The sequence below is a fragment of the Sapajus apella genome, unplaced genomic scaffold, assembly GCF_009761245.1.
Source record: "Sapajus apella isolate SASKATOON/1434 unplaced genomic scaffold, GSC_monkey_1.0 scaffold10, whole genome shotgun sequence".
Classification (NCBI taxonomy): Eukaryota; Metazoa; Chordata; class Mammalia; order Primates; family Cebidae; genus Sapajus; species Sapajus apella.
The window spans coordinates 41,852,141-41,874,629 of NW_022436950.1; the positions used below are offsets into that span (position 1 = coordinate 41,852,141).

Here is a 22,489-nt window from a genome sequence, read left to right on the forward strand (position 1 = left end):
CAAACCATCTCCACATTTGCTTTTTATCTCGTTAGACTCCCCAAACCACTCCTCATAGAGCCACTGGAAGGCTTTCTCCTTCCCCCACTGCCTCGGGATCCATTACTTGTCAGTTTCAACCCAACAGTTTTAAAGCTCATGCTTAGGCCAGGCACGGTGGCTCAGGCCTGTGATCCTGGCACTTTGGGAGGACAAAGCAGGTGGATCACTTGAGGTCAGAAGTTCAAGACCAGCCTGGCCAACAAGGTGAAACCCTGTCTCTACTAAAAATACAAAAAATTAGCCAGTGTGGTGGTGCATGCCTGTAATCCCAGCTACTCAGGAGGCTAAGGCAGAAGAATTGCTTGAACCCAAAAGGCGGAGGTTGCAGTGAGCCACAATCATACCACTGCACTGTACCTGGCTGACAGAGTGAGAATCTGCCTCAAAAAAAAATTAAATTAAATAAAGCTCATGCTTAAAAAGCTTCTGCCTTTTCAGAGGCAGTCCCCTTCACACCAGAGGAGGAATAGGTTTGACAGTGCTCTTGCTTCACTGAAGTAGCTACGGGGGGTTCACCTCCCCTATGCTACATGTTTCACCTCTCTGCATCCTGTGTTAAATATCAAGCAGAACACTGGCAGAGAGAATCTATTTCAACATACAGGCGATGATTCTCAACCCAGGATCGAGCACTGCACGTCACACCGTCTGAGGACTTTTTTCCTTGGCATACATCCCTAACCTACCTACCTCCACCTCCAACCCACGGAGCCTTTGATAGCCATCTCCTTCCTCTTTCTCCTTCCCCCACTGCCTCAGGATCCATTGATAGAGATATTCTTTCATAATTTGGGGTTGCTGCCAGGAATTGTGTCAGACTGCAGAGGGAGTAACTCCTCACCCACATTCCAAAATATAAAATCCCTTTATATTTTAGACAAGTCAGGTCAGGAATACATTGAGAAACTGCAGGCGGTTAAACATATGTGTCTTCAGTATGGCTCTAGGCAGCCTATCTGGCGAAAATTGTCCAAAAAATTTAAGGACACTTGTCACATTAGAAGAATATGGTAAAATAGACATCAAGAATGCTTCCAGAAAATAAGCCCTTTTTGGTTCCACACTCCATACCAAGAGGAGCTGTTGGTGGGTTTTATTATTCAAGGAAAACCAATAGTGAATGCCTTTGATAGAAGGAAGTATCACCAAGTAATCCCCAGGGCCTAGAAGTCCACACTTCCAAGTCTGTGTCTTCTGATGTTGGTTCCCAAGTATACTGTGCATCAGGGCCACCTGGGGAGCCTGGTGAAATGAAGATTCCATAGACGTGGAGTGAACCCTGGAATCAACAGACACCTCAGTGTTTGGAATGCACAGTAAAGTTTGTAAAGCCTGCCGTAGGCCAAATGTTACATCTTAGTGCATTCAGAATTGTCCCATCCGTAGTTGGTCTGTAAGCAATCCTGTAAGGCCTCCAGCAATCCCTACCCCAACGTGCTCCTGCTTTCTCTTCAAGAAGAAGAATTCTACCCTGATCCCTCCTTCCCATCTTTGGATCGTTCCAGGCCTGGTTCTTTCATGTGATTCTCCACCTGGATCACACACATGGAACATGAACCAGAAGGTCTCTTCTCTATTCCCGCGTACCCTGTCCCTTGAATTTGTTTTTCTTTTTTCTTTACTTCTCCTACCTTCTTTCTTTTAAGACAGGTTCTCTCAGCAGGGTGCAGTGGCCCACACCTTTGGGAGGCCAAGGCAGGCGGATCACCTGAGGTCAGGAGTTCAAGATCAGCCTGACCAACATGGAGAAAGACCAACTTTACTAAAACTACAAAATTAGCCGGGCATGGTGGCGCATGCCTGTAATCCCAGCTACTCGGAAGGCTGAGGCAGGAGAATCACTTGAACACGGGAGGTGGAGGTTGCAGTGAGCCAAGATTGCACTCCAGCCTGGGCAACAAGAGCAAAACTCCATCTCAAAAAAAAAAAAAAAAGAGGTTTTTCTCTCTCTATCACCATTCTAGAGTTCAATGGTATGATCATGGTTCACTGCAGCCTCAACCTCCAGGCTCAAGTGATCCTCTTACCTCAGCCTCCCAAGTAGCTGGGACCACAGGCATGTGACACCACACTTGGATAAATTTTTTTTTTAATGTTTTTGTCGAGACAGGAGTCTCAGTATGTTTCCCAGACTAGTCTCAAACTCCTGGACTCAAGGGATCCTCCCCCCTCAGCTTCACAAAGTGCTGGGATTACAGGCATGAACACCATATCTGGCTGTCCCTTGAATTTGCCCTCTGAAAGATATTCTTGATTCTGAAACTTTTCCTCCCTTCCCTTAACTGCACCGTGTGTTTCACTAAATGAGTGGAAAAGTGGAAAGAAATCACATTTGTTGTACTTCTTCTAGTGGCAGGCACAATGGGAAGCTCTTCACACATGCCTTTTCTTCACTTATCACTTATCAAGGTCCCTTATAGAAAACAGTCAGAGAATTTAAGGTTTAATTGATTAAAGGTGTCAACTATTAGATACTATGACAAAATTTGGATTTGAACACATGAACTATATGGTTCCAAAACCATGACTTTTTCCAGTATACTTCATGCTTCCAAAACATATGACCAGCCTTTTCTGTACACATGCTAATCCTATCCGTGTACCAAAGCCTCATGATTTGTTCCCAAAGTTACTATATGTTTATGTAAGTTTTTTGCTCTAATGAGATTAGACTAGAAACAGTCTTTCAAAAATGAAAATAAAAAAGAAGCAGTCTCCTGTTATCACTTTGAGAAAGATTTGATATTTCTCAAAATTCAGTGGTATCAGTAAGGTCGGGATTTGCAAATGGTGTGCAGTTGACATATAACTAAAGCCAGAGTTTCAGTGTTGCATTCACTTTCCAGAAAAAGAGCTCAGCATAAAATGCAGCTAATAGTAAGGTTTTGTTTGGGTTTTTTTCATAATAAAAGTCGTAACTGAGCAACATTAGCTACAGACACTCCTCCCCATAAATCCATGGAGACTCTGTGAAAAGCATTTCAGAGGAATACAAACCCCAAGTAGTCTTTGGCAAGGGGTAATTTGCCATGATGATAGTTAAATAGGGAGAATACTGAGTAGCTGGCTACAAAGAAGCATCTGAGAGTAAAACTAGCTATAGTTGAAGTCCCTCAATTGAAAATGAATGTAAATTTTCTCACATGTGGCAGCCTAAATTGGTCTCTTCTGTTTGTAAGGCAAATTTGGCAATGAATACCAAGGAGTTTAAATCATAAGCTTTGAGCTAATAATCCCACTCCTAAGTATTCGTTTCAAGAAAATAATTCATAAGATGAATACGATACATATTTTTTATAACAGCATCATTTATTTATAACTGGCAAGAAACTGGAAGCAACCTTATTTTCCAATAATAAAAGAAAGGTTGAGTACATTTTGATATTTTAATTCTTTGAGTTATTATGCAACCATTAAAAAGACGATTACAGTGTACAAACAAAAAAAGAGTATTCAGTGAAGGGCATAGAAACAAAATATAAATATGCAGTGATTACAGACATGCAAATACACAAGCTGATAAAGACTAAGAGGGGAAACAAAGAAACGAAAATATTGATGTCAGTCTGGTGAGATTACAAGAGTCTTTAAACATTAAAATTGTTTCCTTTTGTAGTGACCATATTCAGTTTTTTAGGGGTCGTTCTTCTTTTTCCAGATGTGGTTTTTATAGAATTATGTTTTACATTTTTTCCATCACTGGAAGAAAAAAAAGAATTATGTTTTATAATTATTTTTGGTCAGAAGATTATTTTACAAAACTACATATGGAATATTCCAGCCAATTATGAACTATAGAGAATTACTAATTCAGAAATACTAATACTATTGTTTTAATTTGCAGTGAAGGGAATTTGGCTACAAAGCAGATCGTATTCCTTCAGAGGCCAGTTATGTGGAATTCAGCTGTTCAAACACCAGATGTGAGTAAAATTGATGTTTTATTAACTGAATGTTATATTGAAGCATTTAATCCTTAAACTCTCATTGTAATTCCAAATGAGGAAGCGTGGACATGATATGGTAATAGTCCTCTGAACCAACCTATAAGGGAAATGTGCTAGCAATCAGGCAACATGAAATAGCTCCAAAGGGGATTCTAATATGCCATCTCAAAATATGCCATTTTTGCATGAGGATTATTTTGAGCTGAAGGCAATTAAGAAACAGCAGACACAGGAGGAACTCTCTGTCCTCTATCTTTCTGCTGAAAAACAGGGCATATATTTCACTTTATAAAGGTGACGTAAATTTCCATTTATAAAGGTGTCTAATCACCAGAGACAATTCCTACTGATAAGTCTGCAAAAACAAACCTTACTAAAATAAGCTTGATCTTCCATTAGTTTACCCCATGTATTTGCCTTCTCACAATTTACTTCCCCAGAAACCCAAACTCCTTTTCCTTTGTCTAGTCACCTGTCCACAACTTATCACCCTTTGTTAAAATGGTATATAAACTCCTAGATCTTCTACACCAAACTGCCTCATTGAGGTTTTGCTACTTTTCTGTGAAGAGACTGTGTGCATTGAAAATAAACCTTTTCTCCTATTGATATATCTTTTGTCAGTTTAATTTGTAGTTCTCAGCTACTGAACCTAAGAGGATAAAGGAACAGTTTTTTCTGCCCCTACGGTTCTAAATCTTGTGAATGTGCCTGATCTTGCAACACATCCATGCAACCATTGGCTATCTTGACCTTTGGCAACACTTTTCTTTTATATTATCTTCTCAAGTCTATATTTTTTCAGCACTTTGCTGAAGGGCTATTCTGAGCCTCAAGTGACCTTGTTCTTACTGGATGCACAGCTAGAATACAATGATTGAATGAGGAAATCTGGGTATTAAAAAAGCATAACTTGCAAAACAAGAAATTTGCAAATGGACCAGAAAACTATTTAAAGTGATTCTTTTTTTTGTACCTAAATCAAGAAAACACTGTTTTATGTTTTGGGGCAAAGCTGCAGATATTTGAAAAAATAAAACATTATTTAGTAAATTTTAAAGTTATCTAAACTATCAAAGAGCTAGACTGACTTTGTGTATAATACAGCCATGTTAAATTGTCTCACATTAATTTTGGAAAGAGGCTGGCTAGCTCAGGAGGTAAATAGGTAGAGAGGTAGAGAGGTGGATGGGAAGATGGAGAGGCAGGAGAATAGAAATGACCAAGTACACGGATATTAGAAAGATCACATTAAAGCCCGCAGGTGAGCACTGCACTCCTCCACAACAATGAGATTTACTCAAGTTCATTTTATTGAGAAATATTCTGGGCCGGACGCAGTGGTTCATGCCTATAATCCAAGCACTTTGGGAGGCCAAGGTAAGTGGATCGCCTGAGGTCAGGAGCTCAAGACCAGCCTGGCCAACATAGTGAAACCCCTTCTCTACTAAAAATACAAAAAATACACCCAACTGGGCAGGGTGGTGGGTGCCTATAATCCCAGCTGCTTGGGACGCTGAGGCAGGAGAACTGGTTGAACCCTGGAGTGGGAGGTTACAGTGAGCCGGATTACGCCATTACACTCCAGCCTGGGCAACAAGAACAAAATTTCTTCTCAAAAAAAAAAAAAAAAGATTTCTCTTCACCATCTTTTCTCTTACCGGGGAGCCGCTGCCATGAAGTTCGAGCTGTGCAGTTTCAGCGGGTGCAAGATCTACCCCGGAAACGGGAGGCGCTACGCCAGGACCGACGGGAAGGTTTTCCAGTTTCTTAATGCAAAATGCGAGTCGGCTTTCTTTTCCAAGAGGAATCCTCAGCAGATAAACTGGACTGTCCTCGACAGAAGAAAGCACAAAAAGGGACAGTAGGAAGAAATTCAAAAGAAAAGAACGCACCGAGCAGTCAAATTCCAGAGGGCCATTACTGGTGCATCTCTTGCTGATGTCATGGCCAAGAGGAATCAGAAACCTGAAGTTAGAAAGGCTCAGTGAGAACAAGCTATCAGGGCTGCCAAGGAAGCAAAAAAGGCTAAGCAAGCATCTAAAGAGACTGCGATGACTGCTGCTAAGGCACCTACAAAGGCAGCACCTAAGCAAAAGATTGTGAAGCCTGTGAAAGTTTCAGCTCCCCGAGTTGGTGGAAAAAGCTAAGCTGGCAGATTAGATTTTTAAATAAAGATTGGATTATAACTCTAAAAAGAAAAAAGAAAAGAAAGAAAGAAAGAAAGAAAAATATTCTGTCTAGGCCATGCACAAGGGCTCACACCTGTAATCCCAACACTTTGAGAGGCTGAGGTGGGAGAATTACTTGAACCCAGGAGTTTGAGACCAGCCTGGGAAACATTGGCAGACCCTGCATCTACAAAAAAATAAAAAATAAATTAACCAAGCATCGTGGCACATGCCTGTAGTCCCAGCTACTTGGGATATAGAAGTGAGAAGATCACTTGAGCCCAGGATTCAGCACTGCAGTGAGCTGTGATAGTGCCACTGCATTCCAGCCTGAGTGAGAGTGAGAGCCCGTCTCAAAAAAAAAAAATGAATAAATAAAAGAAATATTCTGCCTAAAAGAAGCAAAGGTGGGAATATGTAGAGAATGGCCAGAAAAAGTTGTCCTTTCTTTTTTCCCCAAAGCAAACTTCTCATCATGTCATAATCTCTTTATTTTTTCTTTCTTTTTTTTTTTTTTTAACATTCTACAAATGGCCATTATTTTTAGGAAAAATCATCAGAATTCACAACCTCATGGAGTTTTAATTTACTGAGGGCCATGAAGTTGTGTTTGTGAAAATATAAGATCAAAATCCAGCTACTTCAGAGTCACTTTTACTTAATATTAGATATCAGATTTTTAATTTCCTGAAAATACTTAGGCTCTTTTTGTTTATCATATTTTACTTTTTTATGTGACAGGGACTCCCTGTGTTGCCCAGCCTGGTCTCAAACTCCTGAGTTCAAGTAATTCTTCCACCTTAGCCTCCCAAGTAGTTGGGTTACAGGTGCTCACCACTGTCCCCAGCCCTTTTTTGTTTAACTTTAGATATATCCAGTAGTGTCTAGTCGTAACTTTTCTTTGGGTAATCTTTATATTTCATTGTAATATAAAATTACTGGTTCATTTACATAATGGGAAGTAAATTGAGTTGACTTGTATCAATGACAAATCTAATAATAATTATCTTATAACTTACAATACTGCTTCTAAATGGATTTACTATTTCTTCATTTGACAAGTGTTTAATTTTTCTAGTAAGAAATCTCAGGATCTTGAGATTATTTCAGGGCAGAACAGCTTAGGTAGGAGCCAAAGTGTCTAACAGCTATAACAGAAAGCTGATATGGAAATTCTTTCAGTTTTTACTTAAGGAAATAATTTCTTACTATACTTCAAAATGGCAGTAATACTCTTGGGAAAGTAAACTATTAATATCACTACAGAGTTAATTTATTACCAAAAAATTAATTCAGCTATCTCATATGTATTTATGAAAGTTGTATTTATAATATGCCTTGAAAAAATTTATGCAGTCAGAGATCCATAAAAGCACTCTTCTTTGTTAATACCTTGAAATCGGTTATTGTTTGGAAGGGGTTGATGGGGGGATTGCTTCATTTACAAAATATTTCAAAGAATTTTTTCAAAGATGTTTAGCTTTAAAAACAGTTGCTAGATATTTCAGACATTACAAGTGTTGTCCTAGGATTGTCAGTGCATTTTCATTAAACAATAAATTTCATGGGGAGTCTGACCTTTGAAAAAAATTTCTCTTGTTTCTTTTACTAAGACTAATGTCAAGAAATATAAGACTTTTTCTATCCAATTTCACTCACCACGGAACAGTACTGTTACATTCAACAAACCCATTTCATGCCCCTTTTGTGGAGGAGGAAATTGAGAATTGCACAATGAAGAAAGCATATCATTGGAATGTTTTCTTCTGAAGTTATGGAGACCTTTACTTTTGGAATTTGTTTTATATTTCACAGATATATCTTATGCAATATTCTAGATACTTGCGAATGTTTTTAAACATGAAAAATGTCATTTCAAAATATTTAGACTCATTTACTGCCTCAGTTTTCTCTAAGCTATTAAGAGATAATTCATTTTAGTAAAACTAGAAAACTATTAGGAAAAAAACATAGGAGAAAAATCTTCATAAAGTGGAGCTAGGCAGAGTTTTTAGGAGCCAGGTGCAGTGGCTCACACCTGTAATCTCAGCATTTTGGGAGTCTGAGGCAGGAGGATCACTTGAGACCAGGAGTTTGAGACCAGCCTGGTCAGCATGGCAAAACTCTGTCTCTACAAAAACTAGAAAAATTAGCTGGGCATGGTGGTGAGCACCTGTAATCCCAGCTACTTGTGGGGGTGAGGTGGGGAGATTGCTGGAACCTGAGAGGTTGAGGCTGCAGTGAGTCATGATCATACCACTGTACTCCAGACTGAGAAACAGAGTGAGACCCTGTCTCAAAAAAAAAAAAAAAAAATTTTTTACACAGAACACCAAAAGCATAATGTATTTAAAAATTGAAAAAGAGACTTCATCAAAATATAAAACTTTAGTTCTGTGAATGACATTGTTAACAGAAGGAAAATACAAGCCACAAACTGAGAGAAAAAACTCAGAGATTATATACATAGCAAACGATTTTACCCAGAGGGTATCAAGAAAGGACCCTTACAATTCAGGAGTAAGAAAACAATTTAGTTAAAAAATAGTTAAAAGACTGGAATACCTCACCAATGAGGATATGTAAATGAGAAATAAATACATGAAAAGATATTTCAATCACTAGTCATTAGGGGTGTGCAAATGCAAACTCATAATGAGATATCATATACCTGTTAAAATGGTTAAAATAAAATATAGCGACAATACCAAGAACTAGGGAGGATGAATAGCAATCAGAACTTTCATACACAGCTGCTGGGGATGCAAAATGGTATATCCACTGTGTTAGTCCGTTTTCACGCTGCTGATAATGACACACCTGAGACTGGGCAATTTACAAAAGAAAGAGATTTAATTGGACTCACAGCTCCTGAGTGGCTGAGGAGGCCTCACAATCATGGTGGAAGGCAAGGAGGAGCAAGTCACATCTTACATGGATGGCGGCAGGCAAAGAGAGAGCTTTTGCAGGGGAACTCCATTTTTAAAACTATCAGAACTTGTGAGGCTTATTCACTATCATGAGAACAGCATGGGAAAGACCTGTCACTCTGATTCAATTCCCTCCCACTGAGTCCCTCCCACAACACATGGAAGTTATGGGAGCTACAAGATGAGATTTGGTTGAGGACACAGAGCCAAACCATATCATCCACCCCGGGAAACAGTTTGGCAACTTCTTATGAAGTTACAGACACTTACCATATGATCCAGCAGTCCCCTTCTTGGGTGTTTACTCTAGAGAAATAAAAACTTACATTCACACAAAAACCCTACACACAAATATTTTTAGCAATTCTATTCATAATCACCTCAAACTGGAAACAACCCAAATGTCTTCAACAAGTGAATGAATAAACAACAGTGGTACATCCATACAATTAAATACTCAGAAATAAAAAGGACTGGGCATGATGACTTACATCTGTAATCCCAGCACTCTGGGAGGCCAAGATAGGTGGATGGCCTTGAGGCCAGGAGTTTGAGACCAACTTGGGCAACTTGGGACCCTGTCTCATTAAAAAAAGTAAAATAAGATAAAGTCTGTTTCTACAAGTAAAACATAAAAATAAATAGGAATAAACTTACTGATACACATAACTTGGATTAATCTCAAAGGTATTTTGATGAATAAAAGAGCCAGCCTCAAAATATTACAGACTGTATAATTCTATTTAAATGACATGCTCAAGAAGACAAAACTACAGTGTAGAGAATAGATCAATTGTGGCCGGGCGCGGTAGCTCACGCTTGTAATCCAAGCACTTTGGAGGCCAAGGCGGGCGGATCACCTGAGGTCAGGAGTTCAAGACCAGCCTGACCAACATGATGAAACCCTGTCTTAAAAATAAAAGAAAAGGAAAGAAAAAGAAAACATGAAAGAGAGAATAGATCAATCGTTTCCAGGGATTAGGGCTGGTGAAAGGGTGTGATACAGGGATATATAGAGGAGTGTTTTGGGGTGGTGGAACTGTTCTGTGTCGCAAGTGTGGTTAAATCTATACACATATTAAAATTCGTAGAATTGTACATCCCAAAGTCACTTTTACTGTATGATAATTTAAAAAATAAAATGTCAAAGGATCATTTGCTCTTTAAATTGCCTATACTATATTTTTTGTGTCTTTATCCTTCAGTGAAGACTGTCCTTGGGTCATGGAATGCTTATGAAGCTTAGTGAAGTTGTTAACTTCTCTTTTCTCTGTGTCGTGTCGAAAGGTCAGGGTCTTTTTATCTTGCTGTTCCTTTCATCTATTTTTATGTTTCTTTATTTTGGGGAGAGGCCTCTAAATGCATTCAAGGAAATGATAGCTATGCTGAGTAGGGTAAAAGACTCTAATCAGGACTTTATCTCCATCTGTTAAATGTGCTTTTCAAGTTTTCTTCCAAAACCTTTCGTAATTTTTTGTTTCTTTTGAAGACTCAAATAAAACTCATCAGATTTTTTGTATTACCTAAAAGGTCTCTATTTCAGTTAAATTTTTGAGTCCATACTTCCCCTTGATACTTATTTACAAGAGATAAAAAGTCACTTAAAGAATTTGGTTGCCACTAACTCAGAGTCAGGTTCTTACTTGGTAGTCTCCAGAGTAGACAACAAACTCTGAAAGGGATTCCAGGGACCTGGAGGGCAGGGAGAGACACAGCCTCGGCTACACTCTCCAAGCCCCCATTTCCTCATCTATAAAATATGGCCAACATTAGGACATGCCACAGGGCTCCTAGGAGAGTCAGTTAGAAAACATATGTAGATGTGTCTGGCACAGTGCCTAGTAATATGAGATGTTGCTAATTTTTCATGGGAATATTTTTCTTTCAATACCAGATGATTAAGCACTACTAACTACATGGCAAAACTGAAGAAAAATCTGGACACTACAAATGAGCCTCCATTTTCTCCAGCTAAAAACGACGTTCAGCTAGTAGAGAGAAGAGCAGTGGGCCGGTCATGGTGGCTCTCACCTGTAATCCCAGCACTTTGGGAGGCCAAGGCAGTTGGATAGCTTAAGCCCAAGAGTTTAAGACCAGCCTCAGCAACGTGGTGAAATCCCGTCTTTACAAAATATACAAAGATTAGCCAGATGTGGTGACACATGCCTGTAGTCGTACGTGCTTGGGAGGCTGAGGTGGGAGGATCTCTTGAGCCCAGGAGGTAGAGGTTCCAGTGAGCCATGAGCATGCCTCTGCACTCCAGCCCGGATGACAGAGACCTTGTCTCAAGAAAGGAAAAAAAAAATGTAGTATATTGATATTTTTTGATATTCTAAAACACTCACAGCCATGCACAAATATGCATATATAAGGCAAATATGGCAAACTATTAACAAGTGTTGAATGAGGTGGTAGGTACATGGGTGTTTATTATACTATCCTTTAAACTTTCTGTATACTTGAAGTTTTTCATGACTGAAAAATTGGGGCAATTATTTTAAGTTAAAAAGCATGGCTGGGAGTGGTAGCTCATGCCTGTAATCCCAGCATTTTGGGAGGCTGAGGCAGGTGAATAACCTGAGGTCAGGAATTCGAGGCCAGCCTGGCCAACTTGGTGAAACCTTGTCTCTACTTAAAATACAAAAATTAGCCAGGCATGGTGGTAGGCACCTGTAGTCCTAGCTACTGTGGAGGCTAAGGCAGGAGAATCACTTGAACCCACAAGGCAGCAGTTATAGTGAGCTGAAATCACACCACTGCACTCCAGCCTGGGCAACAGAGCAAAACTCCATCCCCCCGCCCCGCCAAAAAAAAAAAAAAGCACTAGCCACCAACAACTTTTTTCTGTGCTAGTCGTTAATTAGTAAATATTAGTTACTAAGTTGCTCTAACAAAAAGATCCAGTGGAGACTGGCTTAAATACAATGGAAGAATTTTCTCTCTCATAATAGTCTAAAGCTGGGCAGGCACCCAAGGGTGAGTAATGGCGCTACCTAATGACTGGTCTGCCCTACCACCCTCAACATATGGCTCTTGCCTCAGGACTGCTGCTGAAGTTGTTACCATGTCCAGCCAGGGAGAATCAGAAAAGAGGAATTCCAAGCATGGTTCTAAAGCAATGACCCCCAAGTCATAGACCTCATTTCTTCTTATATTCCTTTGGCTTGAACTTATTTGTGTCACCACATGTATGTGCAGGGGGTCTGGGAAATGTAATCTGGCAACCGCATGCTGGTAGCATAGTGAAATACCATATGCCCAGCTAAAAACTGTGGAGTGTTACAGGAGGAAGTGTTCTGTTATTGAAAGAAATACGGAGGTGTGGCTGGCAAGATGGCCGAATAGGAACAGCTCCGATCTGCAGCGCCCAGCAAGATCGACACAGAAGGCGGGTGATTTTTGCATTTCCAACTGAGATTCCCGGTTCATCTCATTGGGACTGGTTGGGTGCAGCCCAGGGTAGGGTGTTGCTTCACCTGGGAAGTGCAAGAGGTCGGGGGATTTCTCTCCCCTAGCCAAGAGAAGCCATGAGAGACTGTACCAGGAGGAACGGTGCATTCCAGCCCAGATACTGCACTTTTCTCCTGGTCTTCGCAACTGGCAGACCAGGAGATTCCCTCCAGTGCCTATGCCACCAAGGCCCTAGGTTTCAAGCACAAAACCAGGCATCTGTTTGGACAGACACTGAGCTATCTGCAGGAGGTTGTTTTTGTTTTTTTTTTTTTTTTCATACACCAATGACACCTGGAATGCCAGCACGACAGAACTGTTCACTCTCCTGGAAAGGGGGCTGAAGCCAGGGAGCCAAGTGGTCTGGCTTGGCCCCCAGGGAACCCAGCAAGCTAAGATTCAGATCCACTGGCTTGAAATTTTCACTGCCAGCACAGCAGACTGAGGTTCCACTGGGACACTCAAGCTTGATGGAGGGAGGGGCATCCGCTATTGCTGAGGCTTGAGTAGGTGATTTTACACTCACAGTGTAAACAAAGCCATCAGGAAGCTCGAACTGGGCGGAGCCCACTGCAGCTCAACAAGGCCACTGCAGCCAGACTGCCTCTCTAGAGTCCTCCTCTCTTGGCAGGGCATCTCCGAAAATAAAGGCAGCAGCCCAGTCAGGGATTGATAGATAAAACCTCCATTTCCCTAGGAAAGAGCACCTAGGGGAAGGGGTATCTAGGGGCACAGCTTCAGCAGACTTAAACATCCCTGCCTGACAGTTCTAAAGAGAGTGGTGGATCTCCCAGCAGAGTCCTCAAGCTCTGCTAAGGGATAGATTAACTCCTCAAGAAGGTCCCTGACCCCTGTGTCTCCTGACTGGGAGACACCTCCCAGTAGAGGCTGACAGATACATTATACAGGAGAGCTCTGGCTGGCATCTGGTGGGTGCCCCTCTAGGACAAAGCTTCCACAGGAAGGAACAGGCATCAATCTTTGCTGATCTGCAGCCTCCACTGATGATACCCAGGCAAACAGGGTCTGGAGTGGATCTCCAGCAAACTCCAGCAGACCTGCAGCAGAGGGACCTGACTGTAAGGAAAACTAACAAACAGAAAGGAATAGTATCAACATCAACAAAAGGATGTCCACTCAGATACCCCATCCAAAGGTCGCCAACATCAAAGACCGAAGGTAGATAAATCCACAAAGTTGGGGAGAAACCAGCATAAAAAATTTCAGGCCAATATCCCTGATGAACATTGATGTGAAAATTCTCGATAAAATACTGACAAACCAAACCCAGCAGCACATCAAAAAGCTTATCTATCACAATCAAGTCGGCTTCGTCCCTGGGATGCAAGGCTGGTCCAACATATGCAAATCAATAAACATAATCCATCACATAAACAGAATCAATGATAAAAACCACATGATTATTTCAATAGATGCAGAAAAGGCCTTTGACAAAATTTAACAGCCCTGCATGCTAAAAACTTTCAATAAACTAGGTATTGATGGAACATATCTCAAAATAATAAGAGCTATTTATGACAAACCCACAGCCAATATCATACTGAATGGGCAAAAACTGGAAGCATTCCCTTTGAAAACTGGCATAAGACAAAGGATGCCCTCTCTTACCACTCCCATTCAACATAGTATTGGAAGTTCTGGCCAGGGCAATCAGGCAAGAAAAAGAAGTAAAAGGTATTCAGTTAAAAAAAGAGGAAGTCAAATTGTCTCTGTTTGCAGAAGACAAGACTGTTTATTTAGAAAACCCCATCCTCAGCCCAAAATCTCCTTATGCTGATAAACAACTTCAGGAAAGTCTCAGGATACAAAATCAGTGTGCAAAAATCACAAGCAGTCCTATACACCAATAACAGACACACAGAGAGCCAAATCATGAGTGAACCCCCATTCATAATCGCTACAAAGGAAATAAAATACCTAGGTACACAACTTACAAGGGGTATGAAGGACCTCTTCAAGGAAGAGGTCCTATAAACCACTGCTCAAGGAAATAAGAGAGGACACAAACAAAGGGAAAAACATTCCATGCTCATGGATAGGAAGAATCAATATCATAAAAATGGCCATATTGCCCAAAGTAATCAATAGATTCAATGCTATCCTCATCAAGCTACCATTGACTTTCTTCACAGAATTAGAAAAAAAACAAAAAAAAAAACTACTTTAAATTTCATATGGAGCCAAAAAAGAGTCTGCATAGCCAAGAAAATCCTAAACAAAAAGAATAAAACTGGAGCCATCACACTACCTTACTTCAAACTATACTACAAGGCTACAGTAACAAAAACAGCATGTTACTGGTACCAAAACAGAGATATAAATCAATGGAACAGAACAGAGGCCTCAGAAATAACACCATACATCTACAACCATCTGATCTTTGACAAACCTGACAAAAACAAGCAATGGGGAAAGGATTTCCTGTTTAATAAATGGTGTTGGGAAAACTGACTAGCCATCGATCCCTTCCTTACACCTTATACAAAAATTAACTCAAGATGGATTAAAGACTTAAACATGAGACCTAAAACCATAAAAACCCTAGAAGAGAACCTAGGCAGTATCATTCAGAACATAGGCATGGGCAAAGACTACATGACTAAAACACCAAAAAAAAATGGCAACAAAAGCCAAAATTGACAAATTGGATCAAAGACCTTCTACACAGCAAAAGAAACTATCATCAGAGTGAACAGGCAACCTACAGAATGAGAGAAAATTTTTGTAATCTCTTCATTTGACAAAGGGCTAATATCCAGAATCTACAAGGAACTTAAACAAATTGACAAGAAAAAAACTGACCAGTGCCCCAGTGCAGGGAAGAAAGTGCCATTCTCAAATTTTGTACATTTTCTGAGAGTGAATCTGTCAGGTTCCACTGCATATATTAAATTCAACAAATTTGGTGAATAGAAATAAACAGGAAAAGAACCGAAGAGCTGATATTTGCACTTGATGAATATCAAATGCATTTCCACTGGGTGCCAGTGGGAAATGTGACAAACACCAAACTGTGTCCAACTTGGGACCAGGAAGGTGGGCCTTTGTTGAGGAAGGATCTACTGTTGACTTTGTGATATATAAGACAGGTCTCAGTTAATTTAAAAAGTTTATTTTGCCAAGGTTGAAGACTCAAGCCCATGACACAGCCTCAGGAGGTCCTGAGGACATGTGCCCAAGGTGGTCAGAGCACAGTTTGGTTTTATACATTTTAGGGAGACATGAGACATCAATCAACATATGTAAGATGAACTTTGGTTCAGTAGGAAAGATGGGACTAAAACCGGGAGGGGGCTTTCAGGTTACAGGTAGATAAGAGACAAGTGGTTGCATTCTTTTGAGTTTCCGATTAGCCTCTCCAAAAGAGGCAATCAGATATGTATTTATCTTAGAGAGCAGAGAGGTGAATTTGAATAGAATGAGAGGCAGGTTTGCCCTACGCCATTCTCAGCTTGACTTTTACTTTTAGCTTAGTGATTTGGGGCTCCCAAGGTTTATTTCCCTTTCACAACTTTTCCCTTAAACTTGCCCAACTCCAGTAACTTGGCCAAGAAAAAGATGAGCTGCCTCTGAGCTGCCAATACACTCCTTTCTGTGCAACCCCCTGGGGCTGCCTCTTCCTGTACAAACAATGTCATAAACAGCATTACATTCCACAGTAGCTCACAAAATCTACCTTAATAAAGCTATTTGTTTACTTTGTATATTTGCTGTAAAAACCAGCAGAAAATACCCCAGTATTTTACACACTACATTTCTTTTATTTTTTTTTTCAAATTATTTTTTATTTTTTTATTTTTTTAAGATGGGGTTTCACCATATTGGTCAGGCTGGTCTCGAACTCCTGACCTCAGGTGATCCGCCCACCTCAGCCTCCCAAAGTGCTGGGATTACAGGCGTGAGCCACCGTGCCCGGCCACACTACATTTCAACAGACAAATCATTAACAAACTTTTGTAAGATCAGCCTGCGCATTCAATTTCTATGATTTTTCTAAGAATTTTATAATTTTAGCTCTTACATTCAGGAAAATGCAATCCTAGTTCCCAACTAACACATAAATGAATGTTCAGTAAATGGGTTCTTTGTAAACTGGGAAGTTACTATGATTTTTAAATGTATCTTTCAATCTATATTCAGTTTTATGTGCCTGGGAGTATATGATCATGTTCTCTAATATCTGCCATGTTATCAATGTTAAATAAGCTTTTAAAAGGGCCAGATGCAGTGGTTCACACCAGTAATCCCAGCACTTTGGGAGGCAGAGATGGGCAGATCACCTGAGATCAGGAGTTCAAGACCAGCCTTGCCAACATGGTGAAACCCTGTCTCTACTAATAACATAAAAATTAGCTGGGTATGGTGGTGCATGCCTGGAATCCCAGCTACTCAGGAAGCTGAGGCAAGAGAATTGCTAGAACCAGGGAGGCAGAGGCTACAGTGTGCTGAGGTTGCACCACTGCACTCCAGCCTAGGCGACAGAGCAAGACTCTGTCAAAAAAAAAAAGGCTCTTAAAATGAAATCTCATCAGGAGTCTGAACATCACAAGTTAAACAGCTAATTATTCTTGTGCTTTCCTTTTATTGACTTAGCTACCTTATTTTTTTCATATATATATATGACCTGATATATCACTATGTTGCCTAAGCTGGCCTCAAACTCCTGGGCCCAAGCAATCCTCCCATTTCAGCCTCCTGAGTAGCTGGGCCTACAGGCTCATGCCACTTCGCTCAGCTAGATACCTTATTTTGACCCAAGTTTCCTCGGCAGAGACCATGTCCCTTTATTCTGGACTAAACCAAGAACATTCTCTGCCCTCAGTAAATATTATCAGCAAAAACATCTACAGATGATCAGAGAGTCTGAATGAGCTGAATTGAATTATTGAGCGTTTATACTCTGTCAGGCAGAAGCAGTTTGCAGCAGGACTTCACCCTTGAAGACATTCTAGACACTCGCTCAAAATAAACTCAGTCTGAATTATCCGTGTGTATTAGTCTGTTCTCACACTGCTAATAAAGACACACCCACGACTGGATAATTTATAAAGGAAAGAGGTTTAATTGACTCACAGTTCCACGTGGCTGGGGAGGCCTCACAATCATAGCAGAAGGTGAATGACGAGCAAAGTCCCGTCCTACATGGTGGCAGGCAAGAGAGGGCATGTGCAAGGGAACTCCCCTTTATAAAACATCAGATCTCATGAGACTTATTCACGGGATGAGACCCACCCCCATGATTCAAGTACCTCCCACTGGGTCCCTCCCACAACACATGGGAATTACGGGAGCTATAATTCAAAAAGAGATTTGGGTGGGGACACAGCCAAACCATATCACTGTGACTCTTCTGTGCAGCCTGTGCCTACATGAAATGGGTGTAAGGTGGCCATTGAAGCACTTTTTCTGCTGTATAGATCCCAACTAACACTAAGAAGAAAATGGTTTCTACCTTGCTTTGTTCTCCCAAAGTATGATTTCAACAAATTTATTTCCTTAGAGATGTCCTTGAGGGCCGAGATGTGTACATAACGTATCTGCCAATGAGAATGATGTGCCAGGAACCTACAGAGAGTTGCAAAACAGGGATAACGGAGTTCACTTCTATTGGGTGGAGAGGGGAATGTGGAGGTGGCCCTGAGCTGGTAGTTGAAGATGAACAGGATTTTGAAGAGCCTGGGGGGTGGGGGGGTGGGAGGGAAGGACATTCCAGGAGGCAGAAAAGCAGCATATGTTAGAGCAGAGGGACAGGAAACACCCATCTTTTTAACTCCTGGTCACCAATGTCTTGTGTTTCAGAAGAAAGCCAGCCGCCACATAAAAGGTGAAGACAAGAACAAAGCCACCAGTAGGAGCATCGGATTAGACACAACCGCATCACAACCTGCAGAGAGCAGACACCCACCTGAGGAGTGCCCCCTTTCTCCCTCCAGGGAATGCTGGACAAAGGAGGGGAGGCTGGCACAGCACAACAGCTTCTCTGGGGTCAGCAGCAGCGACAGTGTCCTCCGGGAATTAGATGACGGACAGTTAGATCAGGAAGATGGAGTGACTCAGGTCACTTGTATGTGAGCCTTGAGGTGAAGCAAAGGAAGGCCCTGTATATAATTGTTAAAATCACTGCCAACTGACCTTATTGTATTACTTTCTCCTCATTTATGTAATATTTTTTAATTTTTCCAGACTCAACCTTTCCTCTAATCTATGTAAACTTTGGCACAACTTCCCAGACAAGGAAGAATAACCAACATATTTATACATTTAGAATCATATTTACACGTCTCTTAACTAAAACATCTGGTTAAACAGATGTCCCATTTGGTTACTACATGATAATCTGTTTCAGCTTATGAATGTACAAAGTAGACTTTTCTTACAATTCTTGTTAAGGAGACTGAATATCTCAATCAGTGTTTTACCTAATTAGAGAGGGTTCTCAGGAAGTTATAGTCTTATTTAAGCTGAAAAATAATCTCTCTCTCTCTCTCCCTCGAACACACATACACACACACACACATACACGCACATACACACACAGAGCTCATTAGTGAAAATAAATACCTATTTCCCAAGTATAATAATTAATCCACATTTTATCTTTAACTATAGCATGTATATACAAAGCAAGTCCCTATATGTTAAAGTATTTTTTGAAAAAATTCTTTTTTATATTGTCTTTGCTTTCAAAGGGTCACCGTGTCAACAACCCTGTACTGATTCATTGCAAGTAAACATTATTCCTCCTAACAGCCTAAAAATGCAGACAGCAAAGCAGCATCTCTTAAAATTCAATATGAAAAGAACCCATAATCTCAACACATAAATACCTTAGTAGACAGTAAGATTTCATTTGTTTAAAGTGCAAGTACTATGAAGAGGAAAAACATCAATTTCAAGTGGAAACTGAAGTCTTTTCCATCAGTCTAGATTTGAATTCTGCTTTTATTGACTTGCTAAATCCTGCAGAATGTTGAAATCTAGAATTTTCAATCCAGCAGGAGTAGAAAGATCTCATAGCACATGCAATATGTATGATAACCTATTTGTTTCATCTTGCTTTTCTTTCCCCTTCTAATAGAGGTGGCTCTGCCTTGACCCAGTCTTTAACAATCTTTAAAATTCTACAAAATATAGGATTTTCATTTATCTATGAAAGGCTTACTTTGAAAGATGGAATCTTCAAGTGAGTTACAACTTACTCTATCATTGATGAATTCAGCCTATTATCTATTTTTATTAACATTGATGTTGACATTGTAAGATTTTAATAATAAAACATCATGTTTATTGGGTTATTGTTTTATTGAACACAAATATTTATATGTTTTGCTTTTTTTGTTTTTTGGGTTTTTTATGGGTTTTTTTTTTTTTTTTTTTTTTGAGACAGAGTCTTGCTCTGTCAGCCAGGCTGGAGTGAGTGGTGCAATCTCAGCTCACTGCAGCTTCCACCTCCTGGGTTCAAGCGATTCTCCTGCCTCAGCCTCTGTAGTAGCTGAGACGACAGGTGTGTGCCACTGTACCACCTTATTTTGTATTTTTAGTAGAGACAGGAATTTACTACATTGCTCAAGCTGGTCTCAAACTCCTGAGCTCAAGCAATCCACCCCCGTCAGCCTCCCGAAGTGCTGGGATTATAGGTGTGAGCCACCATGCCTGGCCCTCATGTTTTATAATATAACAGATATATATTACATGTTATCAACTGCATAGTATATCTAAGCTAAGTCAGTCTCCATGAACTGCTGATAAAATTAACAGGAATTATTCCACTTTTATTTTCCAGAGGTAACAGTATAAAGGAATTTAAGAATATTCTGCTCAGTCTTATTCTATAGAAATAGGTATCAACAATATTTGCAGAAATGGTTTTTGACTTTTAGATGGACTTGAGTTCCATAGTCAAAAGTTAGTGGATTTTTGGTAGAAACAATCAATGCTTCCAGAGTCCACAAAATACAATGAAGTTAGGAAGCACAAAGAACAAATCAGAAAAATCTGTTTTTCCCAATGCCAGAGTCTGTGAGAAGTAGAGACTCCTTTATCATTCAGTCCATATACATAGGGGATTGGAAGCAGTCAATTAAAAAACAGAGACAGAAATTTACATTTGACTAAGAAAAAACTCAGAAATATAGCAATAGCTTTTTTTTTTTTTTGAGACAGAGTCTCACTCTGTCACCCAGGCTCCAGTCTCGGCCCACTGCTGCCTCCCAGGTTCAAGTGATTCTCCTGCCTCAGCCTCCTGAGTAGCAGGGATTACAGGCATGCACCACTACACCCAGCTAATTTGTATAATTTTAGCAGAGATGGGGTTTTACCATGTTGGCCAGGCTGGTCTCGAACTCCTAGCCTCAGGCAAGCCACCCGCCTTGGCCTCCCAATGTACTGAGATTACAGGCATGAGCCACTGCTCCCAGCCAAGCAATTCGCTTTTTAAAAAAATTCCTGTAAGCATATTTTTTCATTTTTTCTCCCCTCCCCTCTCAGTTTATTTTTAATCGTTATTTCTTCTTATTAAAACAACTTTTATTAAAATAAACTTACTAGTCTGTCATATCCTCAAAACCTATTTTAGAAGCATTGCTCCAACAATTACCCTTATGTTAGGTGATGAATTTGTATGATAGTGAATAATTTATGACCAAGTAGTTCTAGAGCATTTTAAATATGCATAAATAATTCTGAGTCTATTCTTTAAAAAAAGAACAAGGCCAAACGCGGTGGCTCATGTCTGTAATCCCAGCACTTTGGAAGGCCAAGGTGGGTGGATCACAAGGTCAGGAGTTCGAGACCAGCCTGGTCAATATTGTGAAACCCCGTCTCTACTAAAAATACAAAAGTTAGGTGTGGTAGTGGGCGCCTGTAGTCCCAGCTACTCAGGAGGCTAAGGCAGGAGAATTGCTTGAACCAGGGCAGTATAGGTTGTAGGGGGCTGAGATTACACCACTGCACTCCAGCCTGGGCAACAGAGCAAGACTCTGTCCCAAAAATAAGTAAATAAATAAAAGAACAAAACTTGGACTCTCTATGCCTAAGGAGTTAAATGTGTCTAATCTTATCATTACCTGCCAGTTATGTATTCAGTTCTTTTTATAATACTATGGATTTCCTTAGGGGCTCTGGCATGTTAATTTTTGATACCTGTAAGTTATAATGAAAGGTATCAAGAGCCCATATGTGGGGGTGAAGATCTGCCAGTCCCCTTGGTGTAATATCTATGGCATTTTCATCATAGTTTTCAATAACCAAGCATTAATTCCATTTCCTTTGGACTGAATATCACGCTGTTATCTTTCATGGACACATTTAACACCTACCTAATCATCAGGGAAAGCTCTATCGGTGTCACTACAATGCATTTCAGTGAAAAAGAAAAGGAAAAGTCACCCTCTTTGAGAGATTCTAGGACTTTTAGGAGGAGGAGAAGCAGGAGACAGCACTACCATCTACCCAAACCACAACTATCTCCAAATCATTTGTGTTATCAGGAGCAGATGTTTATATATTTGAATATAAGTGTACCAGATGCATTTTCATTTCTTTCATTCTGGAGTGGAGGGGGAGCTGTCTTGTTTTCTTACCCTTGCCTGTTATTGATTCCTCACAGTTCTTCTTGGCTGGAAGCAATGTGGCCCTTTCCCTCTGCATATGGTTAAGGAGGATTTCTTTCTCTTAACCCTTCAGGGCCCCAGAGTAGTACCGTATGGAAAGAGCAAATTCAGATAGAGAATCAAATGAAGTGAAATTGCTAACAATGGGGACAGTCTATAACTAAGTGCACATATATAAAAATTTACTTGTGGATACATGGAAAAACTAGCTAAATGCTCCTCATCAGAACTTGTAACATATCTATTTAAATAACATTTGTTGGCAATCTATCATCCCTTGAGAATGAATTTTATTTGTGCAATAGTGCAAAGTTTGC

General features: G+C 40.2%; 1 protein-coding gene and 1 pseudogene across 3 annotated transcripts in view; both read left to right on the top strand.

Moving 5' to 3' along the window:
• The window catches only part of RFTN2 (raftlin family member 2), a 68,556-nt gene extending 48,687 nt beyond the window's left edge, over positions 1–19,869 (top strand). Inside the window, exons 8-9 of one of the 2 annotated variants that reach the window (XM_032278768.1) lie at positions 3,887–3,965; positions 18,364–19,869. In XM_032278768.1, the coding sequence (XP_032134659.1) occupies positions 3,887–3,965; positions 18,364–18,633 (349 nt within the window). In that variant the 3' untranslated portion in view covers positions 18,634–19,869. Of the gene's footprint in view, positions 1–3,886; positions 3,966–18,360 lie in introns of both variants that reach the window. The other variant, XM_032278767.1, reaches the window with a different exon arrangement.
• On the top strand, positions 5,631–6,203 carry LOC116551992 (annotated as a pseudogene). The gene has a single exon (XR_004269151.1). The product of XR_004269151.1 is annotated as a 60S ribosomal protein L24 pseudogene (transcript).
• Positions 19,870–22,489: the final 2,620 nt, after the last annotated feature.